The sequence below is a fragment of the Oncorhynchus mykiss genome, chromosome 13 (assembly GCF_013265735.2).
Source record: "Oncorhynchus mykiss isolate Arlee chromosome 13, USDA_OmykA_1.1, whole genome shotgun sequence".
NCBI classification, from domain to species: domain Eukaryota; kingdom Metazoa; phylum Chordata; class Actinopteri; order Salmoniformes; family Salmonidae; genus Oncorhynchus; species Oncorhynchus mykiss.
Genome location: NC_048577.1, coordinates 16,147,241 through 16,175,102, shown reverse-complemented (window position 1 = coordinate 16,175,102; position 27,862 = coordinate 16,147,241). Strand labels below are relative to the sequence as shown.

At 43.1% G+C, this 27,862-nt stretch overlaps 1 protein-coding gene across 3 annotated transcripts in view; it reads left to right on the top strand.

Moving 5' to 3' along the window:
* Window positions 1-27,333, top strand: part of LOC110485774 (ras and Rab interactor 2) — a 49,206-nt gene extending 21,873 nt beyond the window's left edge. For 2 of the 3 annotated variants that reach the window (XM_036940427.1, XM_036940426.1), the window contains exons 4-14: window positions 1,253-1,353; window positions 1,904-2,102; window positions 2,309-2,429; window positions 7,260-7,332; window positions 11,102-11,193; window positions 13,967-15,379; window positions 20,514-20,596; window positions 20,967-21,192; window positions 23,260-23,391; window positions 23,654-23,817; window positions 24,611-27,333. In XM_036940427.1, coding sequence (XP_036796322.1) covers window positions 1,253-1,353; window positions 1,904-2,102; window positions 2,309-2,429; window positions 7,260-7,332; window positions 11,102-11,193; window positions 13,967-15,379; window positions 20,514-20,596; window positions 20,967-21,192; window positions 23,260-23,391; window positions 23,654-23,817; window positions 24,611-24,943 — 2,937 coding nt within the window. In that variant the 3' untranslated portion in view covers window positions 24,944-27,333. Of the gene's footprint in view, window positions 1-1,252; window positions 1,354-1,903; window positions 2,103-2,308; window positions 2,430-7,259; window positions 7,333-11,101; window positions 11,194-13,966; window positions 15,380-20,513; window positions 20,597-20,966; window positions 21,193-23,259; window positions 23,392-23,653; window positions 23,851-24,610 lie in introns of all 3 variants that reach the window. The other variant, XM_036940428.1, reaches the window with a different exon arrangement.
* The last annotated feature ends 529 nt before the right edge of the window (window positions 27,334-27,862 follow it).

Below are 27,862 nucleotides of genomic sequence, written 5' to 3'. Positions count from 1 at the left end.
AATCCAATTGAGAGCGTATCTGGGACATCATGTCTCGCTCCATGCACCACAGACTGTCCAGGAGTTGGCAGATGCTTTAGTCCAGGTCTGGGAGGAGATCCCTTAGGAGACCATCCGCCACCTCATCAGGAGCATGCCCAGGCGTTGTAGGGAGGTCATACAGGCACGTGGAGGCCACACACACTACTGAGCCTCATTTTGACTTGTTTTAAGGACATTACATCAAAGTTGGATCAGCCTGTAGTGTGGTTTTCCACTTTAATTTTGAGTGTGACTGCAAATCCAGACCTCCATGGGTTGATGAATTTGATTTCCATTGTACAAAGTACAAATACTTTTCCAAAAAGTATTTAATAAGAATATTTCATTCATTCAGCTCTAGGATGTGTTATTTTAGTGTTCCCTTTATTTTTTGGAGCAGTGTAGTTTGACAAGCAACAACATATTTAGTTTTGTTGTCATCGTAGTCCAATGCGCCATTGGGGGGGAAGATTTATCTTCACTATGGAAATAGCTTGTCATATAAGATGGAGGTTTATCCATCAAACACTGTTGGCCTGAGTCACTTCCTCCTTCCTCTGTGTCCCTCTCCTTGATTGCATCCCAAATGGCACCCTATTCCCTATGTAGTGGGGAAAAAGAGTCCATTGGACTCTGGTCAAAAGTTGTGCACTACATAGGGAATAGGGTGTCATTTTGTGACGCACCTTGTGTTAGCATAGCTAGCTATCATCCAGAAGTTTATGTCTTCCCTAGATAAGGATTAGATTAGGAGATGTTTAGCCTTGTTAACTAACATGTGTTTATTGTATCTGTGAGAGATAGAGAGATTGTGTGTGTGTGTGTGTGTGTGTTTACTGCGTGTGTGGGGGTGGGGGGGGGGGGGGGTTGTCTCTGTGTTTCCTGTCCCAGGGAGGGAAGTGAGGTATACACAGGAAAAGTGACTAACCCTTTCCTAGCTCCTGGCTTTCTCATGTTGTGCCTCCCTATCTGTTTGTGAGGGACACTGCTCCATTTGCTCTCTCTCTCTCTACCTCTCTCTTTTCGTTCTACTTTCAACCTTTCTCAATGTCTGTTTTCATTCTTTCCTTCCACCTTGATCACTCTCCATCTTACTCTCAAAATCTGTTTAGTTTGCTCTCACTTTCTCACTCTCTCCTCCTTCTCTCCCTCTGTCTCTGACCTAGTCCCTCTCTCCTTCTCCCATGTACACTCGTTCACTCCCTCTCTTTCTCTCCTCCTCTGTGTGTAGCTGATAGACACGTTTGCGTTGGAGATAGGGGAGCTGAAGCAAGAGATGGTCCAGACCTCCCCAACAGAGGACAGGGACCCATACCCTATGGTTCTACAGGGGTAAGTCCAATCCTCCTCTACTCATTTCATTCTCTTCTTTTTGCTTCTTTATCTTATTTATCTTATTAGGACTCTTAGTACACATTTTTGTCAATGTTTGAATATAAGGTGTTGTGATTTGTTTCAACAATGTAGTTGAATAGAGTAACAACACAGACATTTAGTGATGGGAAGACTTGAGTGAGGCAAAAGAAAGGGATAGTAGACTACATGTTTTTTGCGTCACTATTCACATCCTATATGGATCTTTGTGGGACCCTGCATCATGTACTCTTTCACCAGAAGATGGAGACAGTGCCTTATTTTTTTTCTCTCCTCTCCTCTCCTCTCCTCTCCTCTCCTCTCCTCTCCTCTCCTCTCCTCTCCTCTCCTCTCCTCTCCTCTCCTCTCCTCTCCTCTCCTCTCCTCTCCTCTCCTCTCCTCTCCTCTCCTCTCCTCTCCTCTCCTCTCCTCTCTCTCTCTCTCTCTCTCTCTTCTCTCTCTTCTCTCCTCTCTCACACACACACATTCTCGCTCTCTCTGTCTCTCCCTCCCTTTCTTTCTCTATCAGGTTGGAGGGGGAGGTGAGCGGGGTTTACCTCCAGTCCTCGCCCTGCGCTGGCGCCAGTGGTGAAAGGGATTCTGGGTACGACTCCCTGCGTAGGCGGATGAGCGTGCTGGACAGACTGAGGCATACGCACCCCGTGTGGCTACTGCTCACGCTCAGTGACACGGAGGCCACGCGTATACTGCTGCAGCAGCCTCCAGGGGTGAGAGGGACACGGTTCAAGCGTCATAAGGTCACAGTATGACCTTTGTTATTGTCGGGCTTGTATATGATCATTTTTCGAATACGAACAGAAGGGGTGATTAAAGCTGATGGACAGGTGTGAACGTGTGGATTAGTGATGTCACTGATGTGACTCTTTGAAAGGTCAACCCTTAATGAGCCTGTCTGTCTCTCTCTCCTGTCCAGGTATTCCTGGTGAGGAAGTCATCCTCTCTTCAGAGGAAAGTTCTGTCTCTAAGGGTCAGTGATGATGACGCCTCAGGAGGAGCCGGCGTCTGTGACTTCCCTGTCAGAGAGAGTCAGTACAGTGAGTGTCATAATGGAACAGCGTGCAGCCTATTTACGTTGTTTACTAAACCTCTATTCATCCAGCAGTGACGTCCCAAAGCCCAGCTAACACTCCTGATCGGCTATAGTACAAAATGAGTGTTTACCTATAGCACATTTAGCTACTGTGCATAGTTTAGCAACAGATAAATGAGTCAACATGTTTTCAATTCACCCAGCTGTGCATTTCTCAGACAACAAACAGCCTATACAATGAATCATACCATGACTGTATTCATAGGTCACCTACACTACCTTTCAAAAGTTTGGGGTCACTTAGAAATGTCCTTGTTTTTTTTTTGTCAATTAAAATAACATCAAATTGATCAGAAATAAAGTGTAGACATTGATAATGTTGTAAATGACTATTGTATCTGGAAATAGCAGATTTTTTATGAAACATCTACATAGGCGTACAGAGGTCCATTATCAGCAACCATCACTCCTGTGTTCCAATGGCACGTTGTGTTAGCTAATCAAAGTTGATCATTTTAAAAGACTAATCTATCATTAGAAAACCATTTTGCAATTATGTTAGCACAGCTGAAAACTGTTGTTCTGATTAAAGAAGCAATTAAACTGTCTTTCTTTAGACTAGTTGAGTATCTGGAGAATCAGCATTTGTGAGTTCGATTACAGGCTCAAAATGTCCAGAAACAAATACCTTTCTTCTGGAACTCGCCAGTCTATTCTTGTTCTGAGAAATTAAGGCTATTCCATGTGAGAAATTGCCAAGAAATTGAAGATCTCGTACAACGCTGTGTACTACTCCCTTCACAGAACAGCGCACACTGGCTCTAACCAGAATAGAAAGAGGAGTGGGAGGCCCCGGTGCACAACTGAGAAAGAGGACAAGTACATTAGAGTGTTTCACAAGAAACAGATGCCTCACAAGTCCTCAACTGGCAGCTTCATTAAATAGTACCTGCAACACACCAGTCTCAACGTCAACAGTGAAGAGGCGACTCCGGGATGCTGGCCTTCTAGGCAGAGTTGCAAAGAAAAAGCCATATCTCAGACTGGCCAATAAAAATATAAGATTATTATTTAATTTTTTTCACCTTTATTTAACCAGGTAGGCTAGTTGAGAACAAGTTCTCATTTGCAACTGCGACCTGGCCAAGATAAAGCATAGCAATTCGACACATACAACAACACAGAGTTACACATGGAATAAACAAAACATAGTCAATAATACAGTAGAACAAAAGAAAACAAAAAGTATATTTACAGTGAGTGCAAATGAGATAAGATAAGATAGGTAAGGCAATAAATAGGCCATGGTGGCGAAGTAATTACAATATGGCAATTAGAACACTGGAATGGTAGATGTGCAGAAGATGAATGTGCAAGTAGAGATACCGGGGTGCAAAGGAGCAAGATAAATAAATAAATAAAGTATGGGGATGAGGTAGGTAGATAGATGGGCTGTTTATAGATGGGCTATGTACAGGTGCAGTGATCTGTGAGCTTCTCTGACAGCTGGTGCTTAAAGCTAGTGAGGGAGATATGAGTCTCCAGCTTCAGTGATTTTTGAAGTTCGTTCCAGTCATTGGCAGCAGAGAACTGGAAGGAAAGATGACCAAAGGAGGAATTGGCTTTGGGGGTGACCAGTGCAATATACCTGCTGGAGCGCGTGCTACGAGTGGGTGCTGCTATGGTGACCAGTGAGCTGCGATACGGTGGGGCTTTGCCTAGCATAGACTTGTAGATAACCTGTAGCCAGTGGGTTTGGCAACGAGTATGAAGCGAGGGCCAACCAACGAGAGCGTACAGGTCGCAATGGTGGGTAGTGTATGGGGCTTTGGTGACAAAACGGATGGCACTGTGATAGACTGCATCCAGTTTGTTGAGTAGAGTGTTGGAGGCCATTTTATAGATGACATCACCGAAGTCGAGGATCGGTAGGATGGTCAGTTTTACGAGGGTATGTTTGGCAGCATGAGTGACGGATGCTTTGTTGCGATATAGGAAGCCAATTCTAGATTTAATTTTGGATTGGAGATGCTTAATGTGAGTCTGGAAGGAGAGTTTACAGTCTAACCAGACACCTAGGTATTTGTAGTTGTCCATGTCAGAACATTCCAGAGTAGTGATGCTGGACGGGCGAGCAGGTGTTGGTAGCGATCAGTTGAAGAGTATGCATTTCGTTTTACTTGCGTTTAAGAGCAGTTAGAGGCCACGGAAGGAGAGTTGTATGGCATTGAAGCTCGTCTGGACGTTAGTTAACACAGTGTCCAAAGAGGGGCCAGATGTATACAGAATGGTGTCGTCTGCGTAGATGTGGATCAGAGAATGGGCAAAAGAACACAAGACACTGGACAGAGGAAGATTGGACAAAAGTGTTATGGACAGACTAATCTAAGTTTGAGGTGTTCGGATCACAAAGAAGAACATTCGTGAGATGCAGAAAAAATGAAAAGATGCTGGCGGAGTACTTGACACCATCTGTCAAGCGTGGTGGAGGCAATGTGATGGTCTGGGGGTGCTTTGGTGGTGGTAAAGAGGGAGATTTGTACAGGGTAAAAGGGATCTTGAAGAAGGAAGGCTATCACTCCATTTTGCAACGCCATGCCATACCCTGTGGACGGCGCTTAATTGGAGCCAATTTCCTCCTACCACAGGACAATGACCCAAAGCATAGCTCCAAACTATGCAAGAACTATGTAGGGAAGAAGCAGTCAGCTGGTATTCTGTCTATAATGGAGTGGCCAGCACAGTCACCGGATCTCAACCCTATTGAGCAGTTGTGGGAGCAGCTTGACTGTATGGTATGTAAGAAGTGCCCATCAAGCCAATCCAATTTGTGGGAGGTGCTTCAGGAAGCATGGGGTGAAATCTCTTCAGATTACATCAACAAATTGACAACTAGAATGCCAAAGGTCTGCAGGGCTGTAATTGCTGCAAAAGGAGGAATCTTTGACGAAAGCAAAGTTTGAAGGACACAATTATTATTTCAATTAAAAATCATTATTTATAACCTTGTCATCATCTTGACTATGTTACCTATTCATTTTGTATGTTTTCATAATGGAAAACAAGGACATTTCTAAGTGACAAACTTTTGAAAGGTAGTGTACCTTTAGCCATGTCACATTCGGCCTTTACCTCAACTCTCACACACACACACACACACACACACACACACATACTCACACACACACACACACCCACACACACACACACCCACACACACACACACGCGCACACATACACACACACACACACACACGTACACACACACACACACTCACTCACTCACTCACTCGTTTATGCTTGCGTTCCATAGATGATTCCTTTGACTTGTTTCAGGCTTCCACTGCTGAAAAATGTGACTCTCACGTTGCTCAAAGGGCTAATCTTGATTATAATACAGTAATGCCTTGACATAGACACACACACACACACATACACACACACACACTGTATTTATTGCAGGGAAAATCTCATGTAGCGTTTGGCTATTATCTATTGGGTGTGTTCTCTTTCCAGAGACATGTACAGTTTTGGTACTTTACTGCACCGTTGGGGTTACAAGAAAACAACTTCATGAGTAATGGGATAGTAATAGCTCGAGGGAATGATGACATACCAGATGAATGATGACATACCGAATGAATGATGACATACCGAATGAATGATGACATACCAGATGAATGATGACATACCAGATGAATGATGACATACCAGATGAATGATGACATACCGGATGAATGATGACATACCAGGTGAATGATGACATACCAGATGAATGATGACATACCAGATGAATGATGACATACCAGGTGAATGATGACATACCGGATGAATGATGACATACCAGATGAATGATGACATACCAGGTGAACGATGACATACCAGATGAATGATGACATACCAGGTGAATGATGACATACCGGATGAATGATGACATACCAGATGAATGATGACATACCAGGTGAACGATGACATACTAGATGAATGATGACATACCAAATGAATGATGACATACCAGGTGAATGATGACATACCAGATGAACGATGACATACTAGATGAATGATGACATACCAGGTGAATGATGACAAACCAGGTGAATGATGACATACTGGATGAATGATGACATACTGGATGAATGATGACATACTGGATGAATGATGACATACTAGATGAATGATGACATACCAGGTGAATAATAACATACCAGGTGAATGATGACATACTGGATGAATGATGACATACCAGGTGAATGATGACATACTGGATGAATGATGACATTATGGAGAAGTAGTACAATAGAATGGACATTAACCTAACAGAACTATTGGGGGACATTCCTCATGAATTTCAAGATGGAAGCTAACCAAGACTAGATTTGGCTGTACCTCGTAATAAAGTCTGAACAGTTTTGATGTATTCTCTGTGTTCTTCCCCTGGTTGCAGCCTTTTCTCTGGAAGGATCTGGGATCAGTTTTGATGTATTCTCTGTGTTCTTCCCCTGGTTGCAGCCTTTTCTCTGGAAGGATCTGGGATCAGTTTTGATGTATTCTCTTTGTTCTTCCCCTGGTTGCAGCCTTTTCTCTGGAAGGATCTGGGATCAGTTTTGATGTATTCTCTGTGTTCTTCCCCTGGTTGCAGCCTTTTCTCTGGAAGGATCTGGGATCAGTTTTGATGTATTCTCTGTGTTCTTCCCCTGGTTGCAGCCTTTTCTCTGGAAGGATCTGGGATCAGTTTTGATGTATTCTCTTTGTTCTTCCCCTGGTTGCAGCATTTTCTCTGGAAGGATCTGGGATCAGTTTTGATGTATTCTCTGTGTTTTTCCCCTGGTTGCAGCCTTTTCTCTGGAAGGATCTGGGATCAGTTTTGCAGACCTGTTTCGCCTGGTGGCCTTCTACTGTATCAGCAGGTACAGTCATGTTCTCAAAGTTCTCTCTCTCTCTCTCCCTTTCTCTCTTTCTCTTTATTTTTCTCTCTCTCTCTCTCCGCCCTCCGTCCCCCTCACCCTCCGCCACCCTATCCCCACTCCCTCCGTCCCTCTGTCATTCCTCCCTCTGTTGTCATTCCACTGCAGTGAGAGCTACAACAACTGCATGGAAATGGATGGATGGATGGAAATAAAAACTTTAAAAACATTTTTTATTAGGATCTCTTTTAGTCCTCATTTGGACTAATCTTCCAAGAGTCCTTAAACATTAAAATACAATTTATAATACGAACACATTTTCACACATAATTAATACACTGTTACAAACAGACAATACAATAACATATTGACCCGATAGATACTCAGTCTAAAAATATATATTGATTCTTCATCTACCATAGTCCAGCACAACTTTCCTAAGTATTATATTTAAATGGTTTTAAAGTATTGTTTGAATGTATATATTGAAAGGTTTCTGGTTTGCTCAGTTAAATTATTCCATTTCTTTATTGCTCTAAATTGAAATGTTATTTTGCCTATTTCTCTTTTCTGTGTGGATAACACATGGTGGACAATCTATTCTATAGTATTTACTGAATGTCTGTCTCTTACCAACTGAATACCGTTGTGAATAGAACTTGGCCGTTTTAAATGGTGTATATTATGAAATAAAATAAGCATGTTTTTTTCAATTATCTTGTTGATTGATGACCAACCAAGAGCATTGTGCGTGACTACAACAGAAGAACCATATCTCCACCTTAAAACAATTCGTGCTGCTTTGTTCTGTGCAATCTGCAGCCTCCTAATTTCACTTGCTGATGCATTTCCCCAGAACATAGAACAGTAGTTCACCTGACTCTCAATTAATGCTTGTGTTATTTGTTTAAGAATCTTTCCCGGTAAGTATTTATCTATCCTTCTGATCATGGATGCTGTTTTAAAATGTTCTTTACATAGATTAGTTATTTGAGACGACCATGATAAGCAGTTGTCTAGCTGCACTACTAGTAGTTTGGTTTCTGCCACTTCCTCAATTTGTACTCCCTTTTCCTAGTGGAACAGACCAACATAACTTTGGTTTTCTTGGTGTTTAAAACAAGTTTGTTTCGGCAAACCCACTCCCTGATATTCTCCAAATCTCCTTGTAAAGCTTGCTGTACCTGTTGAACCGATTGTCTTGCTGTGTAAATTGTGGTATAATCTGCAAATATAATAGTTTGAGTTTCAGATAAGGCATAAGGAAGGTCGTTGGTAAATATTAAATAAAGAAGTGGCCCAAGGCAGCTGCCCTGCGGTATTCCAGAAAATCAACCATTGATAGAGGTGGACTGTTTCCTGTCAGTTCGATATGACTGTACCCAATTCAATGCTACCTCCTTAAAACCTTAATGCATTCATTTCATCAAAATTATTTTATGATCCACTAAATCCAATGCTGCACTAAAATCTAAAGATAGTTCACCCACAAATCTACCATTATCCATAGCATTGAGCCGCTGGTCAGTCATGTCAACCAATGCAGTGGTAGTGGAATGTTTTTTGCGATAAGCAAGCGGATTGGCTGTAATCAGATCATTATTTTCCATGTACTCCCATATTTGTCTACTCACAATACCCTCCAATATCTTACAGAGTGAAGGGAGTAGACTAACTGGTTGACTATTGGCAGGAGTAATGGGTTCTTTGCTGTCTTTCGGAATAGGACAGTTTCGCATGCTTCCATACATTTGCAAACATCCCTTTTTCCAGTGACCAATTAAATATGTATTTCAGTGGAGCTGCAATCTGGGTTGCAGCATAGCGAAGTAAAAAAATTGTCCATAAGATCATAACCTGTAGATTTACTATTGGGTACCATGTGTTAAGTAAGAGGTGAGCACTCAAGACATAGCTTGTCTCAACTGCCCTCTTCTCACTTCTTGTTTTAGACCGGCTTCATGCCAGCTGGGCAGACAAACAGCTCAGAGCGAAAGACATGTCAGAACTTTGTTTCAACTGAGAAATAGAAACCAAAACATTAAACAACTAACGTCAGTAATGTCCAGTAATATCCAGTAATACCCAGTAATACCCAGTAATATCCAGTAATATCCAGTAATACCCAGTAATACCCAGTAATGTCCAGTAATACCCAGTAACACCCAGTAATACCCAGTAATACCCAGTAATGTCCAGTAATGTCCAGTAATGTCCAGTAATACCCAGTAATATCCAGTAATGTCCAGTAATGTCCAGTAATGTCCAGTAATGTCCAGTAATACCCAGTAATACCCAGTAATGTCCAGTAATGTCCAGTAATGTCCAGTAATGTCCAGTAATGCCCAGTAATGTCCAGTAATGTCCAGTAATGTCCAGTAATATCCAGTAATACCCAGTAATGTCCAGTAATGTCCAGTAATGTCCAGTAATACCCAGTAATGTCCAGTAATGCTGCTGCTCCAGTTTCAACTATTCTGCCTTATTATTATTCGACCATGCTGGTCATTTATGAACATTTGAACATCTTGACCATGTTTTGTTATAATCTCCACCCGGCACAGCCAGAAGAGGACTGGCCACCCCACATAGCCTGGTTCCTCTCTAGGTTTCTTCCTAGGTTTTGGCCTTTCTAGGGAGTTTTTCCTAGCCACCGTGCTTCTACACCTGCATTGCTTGCTGTTTGGGGTTTTAGGCTGGGTTTCTGTACAGCACTTTGAGATATCAGCTGATGTACGAAGGGCTATATAAATAAATGTTATTTGATTTGATTAATATCCAGTAATACCCAGTAATACCCAGTAATACCCAGTAATACCCAGTAATATCCAGTAATACCCAGTAATGTCCAGTAATGTCCAGTAATGTCCAGTAATGTCCAGTAATATCCAGTAATGTCCAGTAATACCCAGTAATACCCAGTAATGTCCAGTAATACCCAGTAATGTCCAGTAATACCCAGTAATACCCAGTAATACCCAGTAATACCCAGTAATGTCCAGTAATGTCCTGTAATGTCCAGTAATGTCCAGTAATGTCCATTAATACCCAGTAATGTCCAGTAATGCCCAGTAATATCCAGTATTGGCCAGTAATGTCCAGTAATATCCAGTAATGCCCAGTAATATCCAGTAATGTCCAGTAATATCCAGTAATGCCCAGTAATGCCCAGTAATATCCAGTAATGTCCAGTAATACCCAGCAATTTCCAGTAATGCCCAACACAGCACAACACAGTTTCAATCTGTGAAATAAAACCTAAACATAAAAAAACACAGAATATAATGATATACTTTACTTTCATTAGCAGTAGGAGTTTTTCTTATTCACTTGACATGACGAGGAAAAAACTCCAGGCTCGAGTTAAAGTTCATTAATAACCAGAGACCTAGTCGGGAAATATCCTCAATAACTTGCATATTCAATTTGACAGTAAAAAGGAATGTTTTAGTCAGCATATTGTGATTGCTAGTGAAGAGATTCACCAGCTGAGGCCTCAAGGCTCTGTTAGTTGGCATTGAGTTGACAGTAACAGCACAGTGATGTCACTCTTTTCCTCATCTCTCTGCTCCGGTCGCTGTGGTGTTCAGGCTGTTGTGTTTGTTTTGACAAACCCCTTCTACCACCCTGTGACATCACCCACCCTGAGGACAGAACACAGGTCCAGCTAGCAGGAGGAGATACAGACTGGGAAAGTCCACTCTCGGAATCGCCAGAATATCTGTTGGACATTATAGACCTAGTTGGATCATTCTCTCTCTTCTCTTTTCAGGGACGTCCTTCCTTTCACCCTGAATCTCCCAGAAGCCATTGCAGCCTCCAAGACTCAGAAGGACCTGGAGGAGGTGGCCCAACTAGGAGCAGGTACTACAGTAATAGATGGGTATAATGTGATCAACTCTATTTTCTTCTCTGCTTAAAGGGATAATTTGTGATTCTGGCAATGAGGCCCTTTATCTACTTCCCCCAGAGTCAGATGAACTCGTGGATACCATTTATATGTATCTGTGTCCAGTATGAAGGAAGTTAGAGGTAGTTTCGCGAGCCAATGCTAACTAGCATTAGCACAATGACTGGAAGTCGACAAAAACAGCTAGCATGCTGTTCCCATAGACTTCCAGTCATTGCGCTAATTCTAGTTAGCAATTGCGCTAACGCAAATTAGCATTAGCTGGTGAAACTACTGGACGCAGAGACATAAAAATGATATCCACATCAATTATCCGATAGTAAATTGATATAGAAGGAAACAGCATAATTGTATTTATTTCTAAATGTTTTTTCACATTGTTGAAGGCAGTATATCCAAATGGGCTGTGTCTCCTTAAGTACATACATGCAAAACGTACAAAAAAGCCCCTCATTCCACAGAGTGACGTTTCTATGTGTACCGGTGCTGCGGCTACTGATACCATCTATTAGTTTTATATGTTAGTTAACTCATGCTGACCAGTGTGATCTGGTTTCATGGCAGGTTTAGTTAGTCACTCTGTCATGATATTCTTAGTTTCCTTCTGTTGAAACTCCAGTGTGTGAGTCAGTTTCCTCCAGGGCTGAGGAGGAGGGTGTGGTGACTGGAGAATTATACACACAAGCACGAACACACACAGGCACGGGCGCAGGCACACACATTAGTCACAGGCTTACTCTGACCCCTCGTGTGTGAGTGTGAGAGAGAGAGAATCAGTCTACATGAGGATCTTTTCTTAGTATGCTGACACAATCATTTAGGGAAACTCTTCTCCAATGGACAGGTTCTATTTCAAATGGATATTTGTGTCTATGTTATGGAATTTTCCAAGGGAAGCAGACTTTGGCTCGGCTCAGTCATTTCAACTAACTACGAGGTCATGAAGGGAATAGCGGACATGGTTCCCCCTACTGAATTGAGTTTGTCCACTCACTACAGACACACTTTGTTGCGGTATACTCTATTACCGGAGGTTATGAATACATTACTGACACACAATTTAGCTCTGGGTACAGAGTCTGTCCAAGGCTCAGAAAGTAGTGGAGTTAAGAAATGTCCTTTGAACTATCAGTAAAGCTCTCTGCAGGAGATCCATCCAGGCTATTCCCTGTGGGGTCACTGCTAAACCCAGCCCAGGATGAGTGCACTCTGGGTGGGGTAAAGAGCAGGGAGAGGTTGCCTGTCTCAGTCTAGCTCCAGAGGTCATGTTTCTCAAGTGGGCATTGCATCAATACCACCGAGTTGTTTCCGTCCCTAGACTAGAGAGGTGTGAAAAGCCCTTTGAAGCGGTGCCCGACATAGCTCCGTCGCTCTCTGCCGTTCCAGATGTGTTGCTGTGCAGAGGGTGTGTGTGTGCTTGTGGAATTCAATGCGTACAGAATGTGCTTCGCAGTCCTCTAAAGTAACTTATGGAATCATTTATAACAGTCTGTAGATTCTATTACATGAATGCCATTATTCTGTAAAGTATTTCTTAGTGTGTGATTGTTTGTCTGGAGGAGTTAGCACAGAGACTTGTGCACCAAGTGCCAGCAAACAATAGACTGATTCAGTGGATACAAGTGAAAAAACAGAAGAGACGATCATAACGGAAACCAATGTCCTGCATCGCAGCAGGAAACTCGGGCAAAGAGAAGGGAGGTGGAGGGCGATCAGGAAAGAGGAGGGCCTATACACTACTGTAGGCCTGTCCAGTGTGTAGACTCCTCCCACCACCCCTGTGGAATTTGCATGTGTGACTCCCTGTCCGTCTCTCTGTCTCTCTGGGTGTGTGTCTGTCAGGACAGCATTCTTGAATCAGTGCTGGGCGATGCAGGGCTGAGCTCACCACATTCTCCGCTGCCTCAGAAGAGCGTAGGATCACAGAGGAAAAGAGAGAAAGAAAGAGAGGGATATAAAAAGGTTGACTGCTTAACTACAGTGCTACTTGCACTATATTGTGGATGTGTCAGTGAACTGGAGGATGAAGTAAGTGAGAAAGGGGTGTTGATGGTAGTTCCTGTGGGTGTTTATGCATTTTGTTTGTGTTTGGGTCAAGGTTAGAGCTAGGCGGTTTGTAGGTTTCTGTGTATGATGGTGTATATATGTGTCTGTGTATGAGGGTATGTGTGTGTCTGTGTATGAAGGTATGTGTGTGTCTGTGTATGAAGGTATGTATGTGTCTGTTTATGAGGGTATGTGTGTGTCTGTGTATGAAGGTATGTGTGTGTCTGTGTATGAGGGTATGTATGTGTCTGTTTATGAGGGTATGCATGTCTGTGTATGAGGGTATGCATGTCTGTGTATGAGGGTATATATGTCTGTGTATGAGGGTATGTGTGTCTGTTTATGAGGGTATGTATGTCTGTGTGAGGGTATGTATGTATGTGTCTGTGTATGAGGGTATGTGTCTGTTTATGAGGGCATGTATGTCTGTGTATGAAGGTGTGTATGTATGTGTCTGTTTATGAGGGTATGTATGTCTGTGTTTTAGGGTATGTATGTGTCTGTTTATGAGGGTATGAGTCTGTGTATGAAGGTAGGAAGGTGTCTGTCTGTGTGTTTGAATGATTACCATGACTTTGAGTGTTATTGGGTCAGGTTGTGGTTAGGCAGCTCTTGGAGGTTTTTCAATGTATACAGTGTGTTGACTCTGTTAATGATTCCCAATCTCTTCTCTCCTGTTAGGATTCTGGCACTCTGCTCTAGGCAGCCTGCGAAGGACAACCTCTCCCTCTCGCCCTCCACCACAGCGCCCTGACAGAGACGGTGACATCCAGGGTGCAGAGAGGACACAAGAGAAACAGAGTGCGACTCGCCACAGCAGCGTTCCTCCAGCTCGTCCCCCTTCCTCCTCCTCCTCTCGCCTGGAGAGAAGCCAGTCCAACGGGGCTCTTTGCTTCGTCAACCCCCTCTTCCTCCAGACTCACCGGCGGCTTGAGGAAGACCCTCAATCCTCTTCCACCTCTCCTTCCCCCTACGTCACACACTCCAACCCCAGCCCGGGAACTACCGGTGGGACGTCTTCGGCCCCTGTCACGGACCCCAACGTGAAAAGGAAGTCACGCCCCCCTCGGCCCCCGCCCCCCCGTTCCCTCCTATTCCCGCCCCCCCGTTCCCTCTCCCAGCGCCGCCAAGCTCCTCCTCCCCCCACCCCTCTTCCCCAGAAGCCCAAGAGCAGCATGCCCGAAACGCCCACAGCCATTGTTGTCGCCAGGCAACCACTGCAACCCTCATCCAATCAGAACCTTCGCCCCACCCCTCGCCCTCCCATGGGTGCCAGGCACAGCAGCCATTCCAAAAAGACGACGAGCAGCGCCGCCATCCCTGTGCCCCACCAACACCCTCAGCACCCTCCTCCCCCACGCCCCAAAAAACCTGACATCGACGCCCACCGGTGCCACATCGCTCTTGATGACGAGACTATCGCCAAGGCTCTGTCCCGTGCCAAGCTTCCCCCGTGCCAGGCACCGGCCATACCCGCTCCCTCCATAGTGGGAAATGGTGTTGGTAGCCCCCCCAGCCCTCCGGGTAAGACCCCCAGGCGAGAGGGACAAGAGGGGAGGCTGAGCGACATGTCCATCTCCACCTCTTCCTCAGATTCTCTAGACTACTCCCACCCTCCCCTCTCCCTCCCCGCCAGCCCCCCTCTCAGATTACGGCATCACCTTGGCAACAACGAGGACAGCAGCGACGAGGAAGACCTCTGTGACGAAGAAGAGGAAGACTACGGCGTCAGCCTGGAGAACGACCTGGAACAGGGCCTCCGTCCTCCCTTCAAAGCCCGCCGGAGAGGGGTCGGAGTCGGGGTCAAAGTTGCGCTGAGCTTCCGGAAAGTTTCTGGAGTCTTCAGCACCTTCATGACCCCAGAAAGGCGAGCCGTGAGGAGGATAGCGGAGCTCTCCAGGGACAAGAGTTCCTACTTCGGATGCCTGGTTCAGGATTATATCAGTTTTGTACAGGAGAATAAGGGGTGTCATACGTCAGGCTTAGACCTCCTGCAGACCCTCAGACAGTTCATGACCCAGATGAAGGCCTACCTGACACAGAGCTCCGAACTGGACCCGCCCATCGAATCCCTCATACCCGAGGATCAGATAGGTGAGTGTTTGTGTGTGTGTGTGAAACTCAGACTACAAGGAATCTGGTGTGTGGGTAGATACATACGTACTTCACATGAACGTCTGTATGAGTGATTTGCTCATGTTGGCTCTCTCTCCAACCACTTCAGCTCTAATAGGGAAGTAACATCTAAAAACTAGTTTCACAGTGACCTAATCCATATTTGCCGTGATAAACTGTCAAGACTTAGCCTGTACAAATTAGCCCAGCTATTTGAAGAACTCCCTATTAGTCCATGTTAAGACAGACTGGTTATAGAAACCAGTGTTGGGTTACGGAGATGCCAGTGAGATGCCAGTGAGATGCCAGTGTACCCTCCCTTCCCTACAGTCAGTTATTCCTGGCCTCTCGAGCTTGGCACAAATTCACACAGTGGTGCCAACTGCCAAGCTACATTTGTGGTTCAATTGGAATGGCAAAAATGCCAATTATCTCCCAATCTAAATCCATAAATGTCAGGGATTATTTTAATGTGGGACCGAATATGGTATGAACTTACTAGTGACAGAAAATAGGCCTAGTTAGAGAAGGAGGCTACAATACGTAGTCCTCATTTTGACGACACGGAGCTGAAGCAAGCAAGTGCTAATGTTTGACAATGAAATTGTGATGGAGGCTGACTTAGCCAATGTTGTCAAAGAGGGTTTTCATTGAGTTTGGGCTGAATAAGTATTTGCATGAATATGTAGCCTTCATTTTACTCTCGGCTCTTGTCCCTTGTTCTTTGTAAACAACGACAGCCAAGCATTGTTCAGAGAAGAAGTGGTTGTTGACTGACGTAATGGCAAAAGACGCAGGCTATGGAAGGCTTTCAGGAATGGAGAAGTGAAGCTTGGACTGTGCTCTCCTACACTCACTGTTGACATACTATGTCAGTGTAGACTGTATACCCTATGTATAAGATGCATTAGGAAGAAATGGGTGTAGGTCATCGTAATGTCATTTAAAAGCCCAAACTGGATCAATTTACTAGTAATTGAGGTAAGGGGGGTAAAATTGATAGTTTTACTGGTAATTGAGGTAAAGAGTGAGCATGGGGGTAGAGTAACCAAGTCTGTGTTTATAAAGGGAACCAGAGAAAGACTGTCAACACACACAGACGCCCACCGACACACATACACATACAACACACAGGTTGGTTTTACTATCCAAGTGGGGACCAAAAAATGTATTCCCATTCAAAATCTTATTTTAACCCTACCCCCACCCCTTAACCCTAAAACTTAACCTAACCCTAACTCTATAGCCAGTTTGTGCTGTTCTGTGAAGAAAATAGTACACAGCATTGTACCAGATCTTCAGTTTCTTGGCAATTTCTAGACTTGACAAGTTTCAGAAGAAAGTTGTTTCTGGCCATTCTGAGCCTGTAATCGAACCACAAATGCTGATGCTCCAGATACTCAACTAGTCTAAAGAAGGCCAGTTTTATTGCTTCTTTAATCAAAACAACTGTTTTCAGTTGTGCTAACATAATGGCAAAAGGGTTTTCTAATGATCAATTAGCCTTTTATATTTATAAACTTGGATTAGCTAACACAACGTGCCATTGGAACACAGGAGTGATGGTTTCTGACAGTGGGCCTCTGTACACCTATGTAGATAATCCATAAAATATCTGTAGTTTCTAGCTACACTAGTCATTTACAACATTAACAATGTCTACACTGTATTTCTGATCAATTTGATGTTATTTTAATTGACAAAAAAATTGCTTTTTTGTTTTTCAAAAACAAGGACATTTCTATGTGACCCCAAACTTTTGAACGGTAGTGTAAATCATAAGGCCTTTCCACAAATAGAACAATGAGTCAGATATTTCACCTGAGGTATAAATGTGAAGCATCCGGTTGGCGTTTCCACTCACTACAAAATATGGTGATCAGAGGAAGCCGAGTGGTCGGCAGAGGGAGAAGATAACGCCAGATGGATTTTGGCCGACATTCTGCAAATTTTCTCATCGATGAAACATTTGATCTCCATACAGTTTTCTGTTTCCAAAACTAGAATCTGTAACAAACAGAGTGGACTGTGTTTTGTAGACTTTACCTTTTGCTAAAGTTGTAAAATAAGTTGTTGTTTAGAAGGAGTGCAAGGGTGAATTCGAGTTATTGCACACACGCACTTCACGGAGTAGGCGTTCCCTAACGGAAATATGCAAATAAATGCTAGAACGCGCCAATAGGATCTCACTAGCTCATGCTTGGCTCTGCCCACCTCCATGCTTGTTCTGCACACTATGATGGATTTGATCCTATTGGAAACGACAGGCTCTGGTCTATCTTGGGTTAGTTATAAAAATCTTTGGCCTTTCATTGAGGGCCTCGTTATACCCTAACACAGTGGTGTTAAGAATCTCCTGGTTTACAGGCCACACCAGGCCTGCAAGTCACATTATGATGGCTGGCAAAGTGATGTGTAATTCCTATTGGAATCCAGCCAGAGTTAGGATTTCCAACAAGTGGAATTGTTAATCACCTGCAACCTGCATTCAGAATGACTGCTAGGGTAGGGAAGATTGAACACTGAGAGTACCTCAATCATCTAAACTGGAACAACCATCTCAGTAACCGGGTGCAATAAATCCAACAGATTGGATATTTAGAAAACTGTAGGTTATTTATCTTTGTGTAGCATAAAATGTATCAACCAATCAATGTACATGCAAAAACACAGATATTACAGTAAAACAAACCATCTCTCCCTTCAACAGAGCATGCTGGGAAATAGTATATTATTATTTCTTGTATTTTTATTTATTTATACCTTTATTTTGACAGAGTCAATGCTGAGACCAAGGTCTCTCTTCCAGATGAGCCCTGTATAGCACCACAATACACATCAGAATACAATAAACACAATAGACCACATATTCATATACACAATAACATATGTGTTATTATACACAACAATACACCGAAAGCAAATCATAAATAACTAGACACATTCTTCAGTATAAAGGTCCCCTAACAACCATCTGAGATGCCCCAGAGGCACCAATTCCACCCATTTTAAAGTGCATTGCAGTTCATTCTACCTAACTGTCTAGACACCAAAGGATTCCCCACTTGTCATTTTAAATCCTAACAGTGATGAAAGTCGGCTGGTTCTACGTAGAACCCTTCTTGTCTTCCAAAGAATCATCAAAGAACTCTTTCACCCAAAAACAGTAAAGGATGTTAAATGTCCTAGATAGAACCATTTGCCTAACAAAGGACCCTTGTCTTCCAAAAAGGGTTCTTCTGATCCAACTGGTTCTTGGTAGAACCCTATCTCTCCACAAATAACCTTTTTGGAACACTTTTTTTTCTAAGGGGTGTAGCCCATTGTAAAGGCTTACAGAGGAGGTATAGGAACATAACAAACATTGCCCAACATACAAAGGAGTCAAGGCCAGTCCTGAGAGGAGACAGGAAACCAGCAGTAAGGAAGTGTAGAGGGACGTGTGTGTGTGTGTTTACTTCATGTTTTTGAACTATTAACCTGTGTGTGTTTATCCAGCTCCCGAGTCCATGTTAATAATCTACCTACCTCTCCATCTATTCAGAATCATATTTATTTTATTAGTCGTAGCCAACAGTAAGACGCTACCCAGTTTTTACCTTGGTTGACATTGCTTTGCTAAACGGGCTCATTTACATATAGGAATTTAGTGCTGTGTAGTCTGTAGGGAGTGGGGAGTTTTCTAACCTTACACTTCCCCAAACCTCCCTCTTTTTATCTTTCTTTCTTTTTTCTTTCTTTCTTTTTTCTCTCTCTCTCTCTGTACACTCCCCCTCTCTCTCTACTCCTCTCTCTCTCTGTACCTTCTCTCTCTCTCTCTCTCTCTCTCTCTCTCTCTCTCTCTCTCTCTCTCTCTCTCTCTCTCTCTCTCTCTCTCTCTCTCTCTCTCTCTCTCTCTCTCTCTCTCTCTCTCTCTCTCTCTCTCTCTCTCTCTCTCTCTCTCTCTCTCTCTCTCTCTTTCTTTCTTTCTTTCTTTCTTTCTTTCTTTCTTTCTTTCTTTCTTTCTTTCTTTCTTTCTTTCTTTCTTTCTTTCTTTCTTTCTTTCTTTCTTTCTTTCTTTCTTTCTTTCTTTCTTTCTTTCTTTCTTTCTTTCTTTCTTTCTTTCTTTCTTTCTTTCTTTCTTTCTTTCTTTCTTTCTTTCTTTCTTTCTTTCTTTCTTTCTTTCTTTCTTTCTTTCTTTCTTTCTTTCTTTCTTTCTTTCTTTCTTTCTTTCTTTCTTTCTTTCTTTCTTTCTTTCTTCCTGGAAAACCCAGCATTGCTCATGTCAAACACCAAAAAGCTGTCCTCCTCCTCTAGACTTTTGCTACTCTCAGGTTTTCCACACATTAGGCCACCAGATTCATTTGGATGAAGGCTTTGCATGATAAAGTGGCAGTAACAAATGAAAATGTATACAAATGTTAACGAGGTTATAACATAAGAATAACCAGTTGAAATAATAGAGACGATCAAAACTACGGTTCAGTACCCAGCTGCCGGCTACGGTTCACGGGCTCTTGTCACCGCTAGTTAACCAGCAGCAATGACTATTTGCTTGACACTGATTTTCTACAGTTTGTGATCAGATGAAAAATAATAGAATAGGCTACGTGATGGATGTCGGCTATTGTTTTATCTAACTGTGTAGTTTGTGTTCAAGCATGTGTTATTCTCCTGGGGATCTTGGGGTGATGTCCGTTAGTGTGCAGGTTCAGCTAGGGTTATGGCTGGGTTGTGTTTTAGGGCGAGGCAGTGGAAGTAACTCTTGACAGCGTACGCGCACCATTGTACAATAAAATGCTATTGCATGGTCAAACTGCATCTGGGTCAGTTGGTGTTTTTTAATGGTTGTGGATGGTATTTATTTTACTGCATGACTTTTTACAGCGTTTACGTTCACCGTTTCATTGCGGAAAAGCCTTTTCAGTTGCGTGAGATTTATCCCTCTAAAACGTTTTAAACGTAAAGCTCTTGGTTTTTACCACATCCTCCTAATTGTGTGAAACATTGATCGAACTCCAAAAAGACGAAGAAAGCCCTGCACACAGCAGTGTGTCTTGATCCAGTTTAGGTTACAAGCCAGTGTGGGGAAGCAGTCACTAACTCCCAACGTGTCTGCGTGTTTTATCTCTAGACTCTGTCCTGGAGAAGGCCATGCACAAATGTGTGTTGAAGCCGCTGAAGGGCGTAGTGGAAGTGGCCCTGCACGACTTCCAGGTGAGCTTTGTCTTCCATTGCAGCACCTGTTAGTCAAGTTAGTAGAACGTTAGTCAAGGAGCTCATGTCTTTTAACAGGATATATATTAATCCTGAAGTTGATGTCATCATAACCTCTCAGACCTGTGGTTTTCTCCCCTTCTAGTTATTACATTTCTATGATAGAAATATAATAAATAGAAGGAACAATGATCATAGAAATATAATGAATAGATGGCGATCATGACCATGAAGATGATTCATAACCTTGTTTGTCTAGTAATTCTATATCTATAATCACAACCTTGACCTTCCTCTCTCTACTCTCCCATTTGTCACTTCTAATAACTACATTTCTGCGGTCATAACCTTCTCCTTCCTCTCCTCCTAGGTGAGCAGTGGAGGCTGGCAGCAGCTGAGGGAGAACCTGGCCCTGGCTAAGACCCGGAGGCCCCAGGACCTGGGTGTGGACGGGGCCGTGCCCCCTGACCCCATGGCCATCGAGAAGATCCGCCACAAGTTCCACAACATGAGGAAGATGTACTCCCCGGATAAGAAGGTGTCGCTGCTGCTCCGAGTGTGTAAACTCATCTACACCATCATGCAGGATAACTCAGGTAGGTGGGATTGGGGGGAGAATGTGTTTTGGGAGGGAGGTTACATTTACAGTCATGGTCATTTGAGAATGACACAAATATACATTTTCACAAAGTCTGCTGCTTCAGTGTCTTTAGATATTTTTGTCAGATGTTACTATGGAATACTGAAGTATAATTACAAGCATTTCATAAGTGTCAAAGGCTTTTATTGACAATTACATGAAGTTGATGCAAAGAGTCAATATTTGCAGTGTTGACCCTTCTTTTTCAAGACCTCTGCAATCTGCCCTGGCATGCTGTCAATTAACTTCTGGGCCACAACCTGACTGATGGCAGCCCATTCTTGCATAATCAATGCTTGGAGTTTGTGGGTTTTTGTTTGTCCACCCGCCTCTTGAGGATTGACCACAAGTTCTCAGTGGGATTAAGGTCTGGGGAGTTTCCTGACCATGGACCCAAAATATCGATGTTTTGTTCCCCGAGCCACTTAGTTATCACTTTTGCCTCAAGGCAAGGTGCTCCATCATGCTGGAAAAGGCATTGTTAATCACCAAACTGTTCCTGGATGGTTGGGAGAAGTTGCTCTCGGGGGATGTGTTGGTACCATTCTTTATTCATGGCTGTGTTCTTAGGCAAAATTGTAAGTGAGCCCACTCCCTTGGCTGAGAAGCAACCCCACACATGAATGGTCTCAGGATGCTTTACTGTTGGCATGACACAGGACTGATGGTAGCGCTCACCTTGTCTTCTCCGGACAAGCTTTTTTCTGGATGCCCCAAACAATCTGAAAGGGGATTCATCAGAGAAAATGACTTTACCCCAGTCCTCTGCAGTCTAATCCCTGTACATTTTGCAGAATATCAGTCTTTCCCTGATATTTTTTCTGGAGAGAAGTGGCTTCTTTGCTGCCGTTCTTCATACCAGGCCATCCTCCAAAAGTCTTCGCCTCACTGTGCATGCAGATGCACTCACATCTATCTGCCTGCTGCCATTCCTGAGCAAGCTCTGTACTGGTGGTGCCCCGATCCCACAGCTGAATCAACTTTAGGAGACGGTCCTGGCGCTTGCTGGACTTTCTTGGGCGCCCTGAAGCCTTCATCACAGCAATTGAACCGCTCTCCTTGAAGTTCTTGATGATCCGATAAATGGTTGATTTAGGTGCAATCTTACTGGCAGCAATATCCTTGCCTGTGAAGCCCTTTTTTTCAGGTCATTTGCATGGCAAAGAGGGACTTTGCAATTAATTGCAATTCATCTGATCACTCTTCATAACATTCTGGAGTATATGCAAATTGCCATCATACAAACTGAGGCAGCAGACTTTGTGAAAATTATTATTTGTGTCATTCTCAATTATTTTGGCCACGACTGTGCAGAGAGTGTGGATGAGTTCCACATATTTGTCTACAGTGTATCTGGTTGTGTATTACACACGATTGGGATCAATTCCATTTAAAGTCAGTAAATTCAGGAAATTCAGGAAGGAAAAAAGCACTTTTTCTTAATTATTTTGTTTGATAAAACTTTTTTTTTAAATTCTATTGACCCCCAACCTTGTTTTATCTGCATGCTTCTGAGTATGTGTGTTCATGTGTGTGTTTTCATCTGACCACAACTTTCCTATACCTCACCTTGCCTTTCCCCTTTGTACAGGGAGGATGACTTCCTGCCCATGCTGGCCTACGTCCTGGCCCATTGTGACCTCTCTCTCTCTCTCTCTCTCTCTCTCTCTCTCTCTCTCTCTCTCTCTCTCTCTCTCTCTCTCTCTCTCTCTCTCTCTCTCTCTCTCTCCTCTCCTCTCCTCTCCTCTCCTCTCCTCTCCTCTCCTCTCCTCTCCTCTCCTCTCCTCTCCTCTCCTCTCCTCTCCTCTCCTCTCCTCTCCTCTCCTCTTCTCTTCTCTTCTCTTCTCTTCTCTTCTTTCTCCTCTCTCTCTATCGCTCTCTCCTCTCTCTCTCTCTCCCCTTTCAATTCCCTTCCATTCAATTTGCTCTATTGGCATGATGTAACAATGTACATATTGCCAAAGTTTACTTTGGAGATTTACAGTATTAACATAAAAATAATACTAATCTCTCTCTCTCTCAGGAAGGATGTACGGAGCAGATGACTTCCTACCGATGCTGACCTATGTCCTGGCCCAGTGTGACATGCCTCAGCTGGACACTGAGATCCTCTACATGATGGAGCTGCTGGACCCCTCACTGCTGCATGGAGAGGGTAGGTCTCCCATCACGTCATGAAACTGGAATCAATACCACAGTATACAGTTTGCGATATACTCACGTATACACCAGAATGTATTCTTCACCAACATGCAAACCGTATACTTCATTTTCTACCTCGTATGGCCTCGTTGACACATTAACACGTCCACAGTCAAACCCACAGCATGCCCATATTGACATGTATTATATTTCTCTTCCTGGGTCTCCTCCTTCCCTGCCTGCTCGCCCCTTCTCCCCAACCCTCCCTCTCCCAGGTGGCTACTACCTGACCAGTGCGTACGGGGCCATGGCTCTCATCAAGAACTTCCAGGAGGAACAGGCAGCCAGGGTCCTCAGCTCCGAGGCCAGAGACACCCTGCACCAGTGGCACCGCCGACGCACCGCCCAGCGCACGGCACCCTCCGTGGACGACTTCCAGGTATCGCCCTGAACCCCATCTGACCCCCAGGCAGTGAGTTTGAAAGAACGCCCCCCTAAAATGCCTTCCCCGAGACGGGGGAGACAATCTGCATGGCTCCAGTGTGAAGTTTCCCTTAAGTACAGATCTAGGATCAGCTTTCTTTCCCCCAATCCTAACCTTAACCATTAGTGGGGGGAAATGCAAAACTGACCCAAGATTAGCGTCACGGGGCAACTTCACTCAACACCAATCTGCATGAGAAGCGCCGGTGGTGACATGCCGAGACTATCCCTCTACATCTGGATCTGTATTCAAAAATGATCTGGAACTATGAAGACACTTTTGGAAGACAAAAATGTGTTTGATTTCCGGGTTAGGGATGGTCAAGAAGGGAGTGATATTGAGAAGGAAGCTGAAAGGTAGATGAGATAGGACTAATCTAATGCATGTGATTGTGTACTAATGACGCGTTGTCTTGGGTTTTCTCTGTTAGCTCTGAAATGGCTGTGTCTTCCTGTAAACGCCATACAAAGAATAGAGGCTATTAGAGCCGTATCAGCGCTCCTTCATCTTTCTCCCTGTGTGTCTTCAAAAAACAAAAACATTCCTGTGTATTTGTGTCTCAGTTCTGATCCTGCATGAGCACCTGCATATAACTGATATCCGTGTAATGTTCTCTGTCTCTCTCTGTGTCATTTTCTCCCATGTATTTTTGCATGTGTATATTTTATATCTGTTTTGCATGTTTGCATACATGTATATTTGTATGAATGATACCTGTATCACATTCCTTGTATCCCTTCTCCTTCAGAACTACCTGCGAGTCGCCTTACAAGAAGTCAACAGCGGCTGCACAGCCAAAACCCTCCTAGTCCACCCGTACTCCACCACCGAAGAAGTATGCTCGCTCTGCACCTACAAGTTCAATGTTCATGACCCCGAGAACCACGCCCTCTTTCTCATCACTGAGGCAACCAGTCAGCAGCTTGCCCCGGACACACACCCCCAGCGAATCAAAGCGGAGATACACAGCCACCCAAACTCGCAACCCTTCCATTTTGTCTACCGCAGAGTGCCCAACCTTAACCTGTGTATACCAGCTAACCAGCACAATGGCAACTGCCTAGCCAATTGGATGAATTAAACTGAATTAAAAAGAAATAAAACGATTCTGATCCCTAGAGGGGACATTAGATTTTTCACTAGTGTACAAACGCATACAGGGACAGACTCATACATCAGAACACATAGACCTGAGAGAGCACTGATGGATGGTGGAACAAGTACAATACCTGATTGCTGAGACTGAGGCAGTCCTAATATGGACAACACACGGGTATGATGGAGTGATACTGAATGGTGATACTGAGGATGTCCTAATATGGACGTGTATCCATAGAATGGTAGTGAAAGGCGGAAATTGAAAAATTGCACTGTATGTTTCAACTATAGGGACAGAGAATGTTGCTGTGTGTTGTGAAGGGATCCTAGACTACTCAATGGAAAAAGTAGTTTCTATTCTTAAAAGGAGACAGAAAGAGGAAGCAGGTAGGGAGAGAAGTGTCTGGTGTCTGCATGCATTTCACTCTCTTTTTAGGGATACGGCACGTGAGTGTCAGGAATTGGTTGGTCAAGTCCAGTGTCGAGTCAGCTAGTGACCACTCTGCAGAGCTGACTCCAGGGCAAGATTCATGACAATAAATGCCAAGCTACATTTAGCATGCTTGAAATTTAAAGGCTATTTCTGATTGAGCCGACAAATGCAGTTTACCGTGAATGCAGTCTCCATAAACGTGGGAACATTGTCATTAAATGTAAAATTGTGCTATAACTTTGAACTTCAGTAATTTGGATTGAATCGAGCCACCCCACTGGGCACAAACTGGTTGAATCAATGTTGTTTCCACGTTATTTTAAAACGAAAAAAAATACGTTGAAACAACGTGGATAGACAACGAATTGACGTCTGTGCCCAGTTGTCCTGGTGGGATGTGTGAAGAAGCTAAACAGATGCTTTGCGAAGGTTGGCTGGACTTTTCATGTGGATTTGGCGACCCGTATAAGATATTTGAAGAATGGCTTGCAGCAGTATGGACATCATGTCAACTTGCGTAATCTTAAGTCTACAACCTAACTGTCATTTGCAACGCCATATTAAACACACTGCTCTTGCTGGGTATTACTTGTTTTGAAATATTATGCTTTAACTAGAGCAATGTGCAGGTTTCTCTTTTCTTTGAGGTTATCGTATTCCCTCGCACCTGCAACCAGATAACTCAGATGTGCGAGTGCTTTTTTGAAAATAAGAAATGTAATTATATCAAATTATATAACTGAATATATTTTTTCCTGTAGCATTTTGTCTTGATTATTTTGCTGCAGTTGCTGGTCAACTGTAGACAACGTAAAAGTGTAGATTGTGTTTTTATAGGAAAATGCTATTTTATTTGGATTGAAAACGTAACCAGTGTGTTCCTGAGATCATTTCCCCCACACCCGTACGATTTTATGCCAGTAAATTAAACCAATAAATATTTTGGAGACAGAATCTGAATTGACTCAACTAAACTTTTGTCTATATCAACTGCCTCAGAAAATGGGAATGACTGTATTCAAAGTTGTACTAGAAAGTTGAAATTGTATTGGTTGACGGGAATATACTATTTTTGTTTCTGTCTGTTATCTATAGGGGTCACTGGCTGATTCCTTATCAGCTATTGAGAAGAAATGACAATCTAAACAAAATTTCCCCTTGAGGATAAATAAAGTACAATCTCATCTCAGTCAGTATTAGTGTGTATTACTCCGAGAGGTTGGTGATCTCTAAGAAGAGAACGGTCAACAGTTTTATTGAGATGCGTATTGTACAGTCAGTTGATATAATGGTAATTATTCGGTTACAACATAACCATTTCTAACCATTGTGATACTGTGATTGCAAACACCTGTATGATTTTTCCATCACTGTTTTGCTGTTATTCAAATCTGACAAGTAGAAACGGATGAGTAGTGTGTTCGATTAATATTATGACACTTAATGCAATGCTTAAAACACTACTGCTAAACCAACCAAACTGTCTTTTTGATCTTGTATATGTTCTGGGGGATATTTTGTATTTATTTTTTGAACTTTTATGCAAAGAAAGTTGATGAAATGATGGGGGGGTTAAAATATGCGAGATGGTGTTGGGTGTCCTCTCCCAAAAGCCCTGTAGTAGCCTTTCTTTGACTATTGCACCCATTACAACTAAAACTCCCTATTATGGGGTTATTTTGTTGACCTTAGTGACCATTTGTTGCCATGTTGGACTAAAGTAGGAATGAATATACTTTAATAAGAAATACGATGCATTTTCAAATGTTACTCTACAAACAGTTAGTCTTTTTTTCTTGGAGTAAAAACACCACAATGTAATCCATTTGAGCAGTTTTATTTGTCGATTACATTTAGCAAATCACAAATGTGAAACATGAAATGCAGAAATGAGTATTTGTGTGAATATATCCATGATATTAAACAAGTCGTTAAAGCTCGATCGGACACAGTGTTATCCTCCTGGGTGCATTCAGTGGGGTATCCGCCCTTTACGCATGAATCCATCTCCTCTCTGTTCTTTTGCATGTTTTCGATCTGGTGTTGTTTGCCATAAGCATGTGGTGGCCAACACTTCAACTGTCTCCTGACTTTAGACTAGAGCCTTTTCAGACTCCAATGCGTGATTACAGTTTTTTTTTCTGAATGCTTAAACTCAAACAGTGATTCTTGAAGCACTATCTCTGAAACCATTTACACTTGGAGCCAAGGAATTTACCAAGTGTGCCAAACTGAATGCACGTTCTCTGCTTTACACTCAGTTTGTAATTTTATAACACACTTTTTGCTAAACTGTAATCACAACTCACTACACTCAGTTTGCAATTTAATAACGCACTTCTAGCAAAACTGTAAACATTGGTCTCTACATTGCTACACTATTTCGCCAAATGCCTTTCCACATTGACACATGAAAACACTTTTAGATAATGAGTTAACTTACAAATCAGAGCTTGAGCACTATAAATA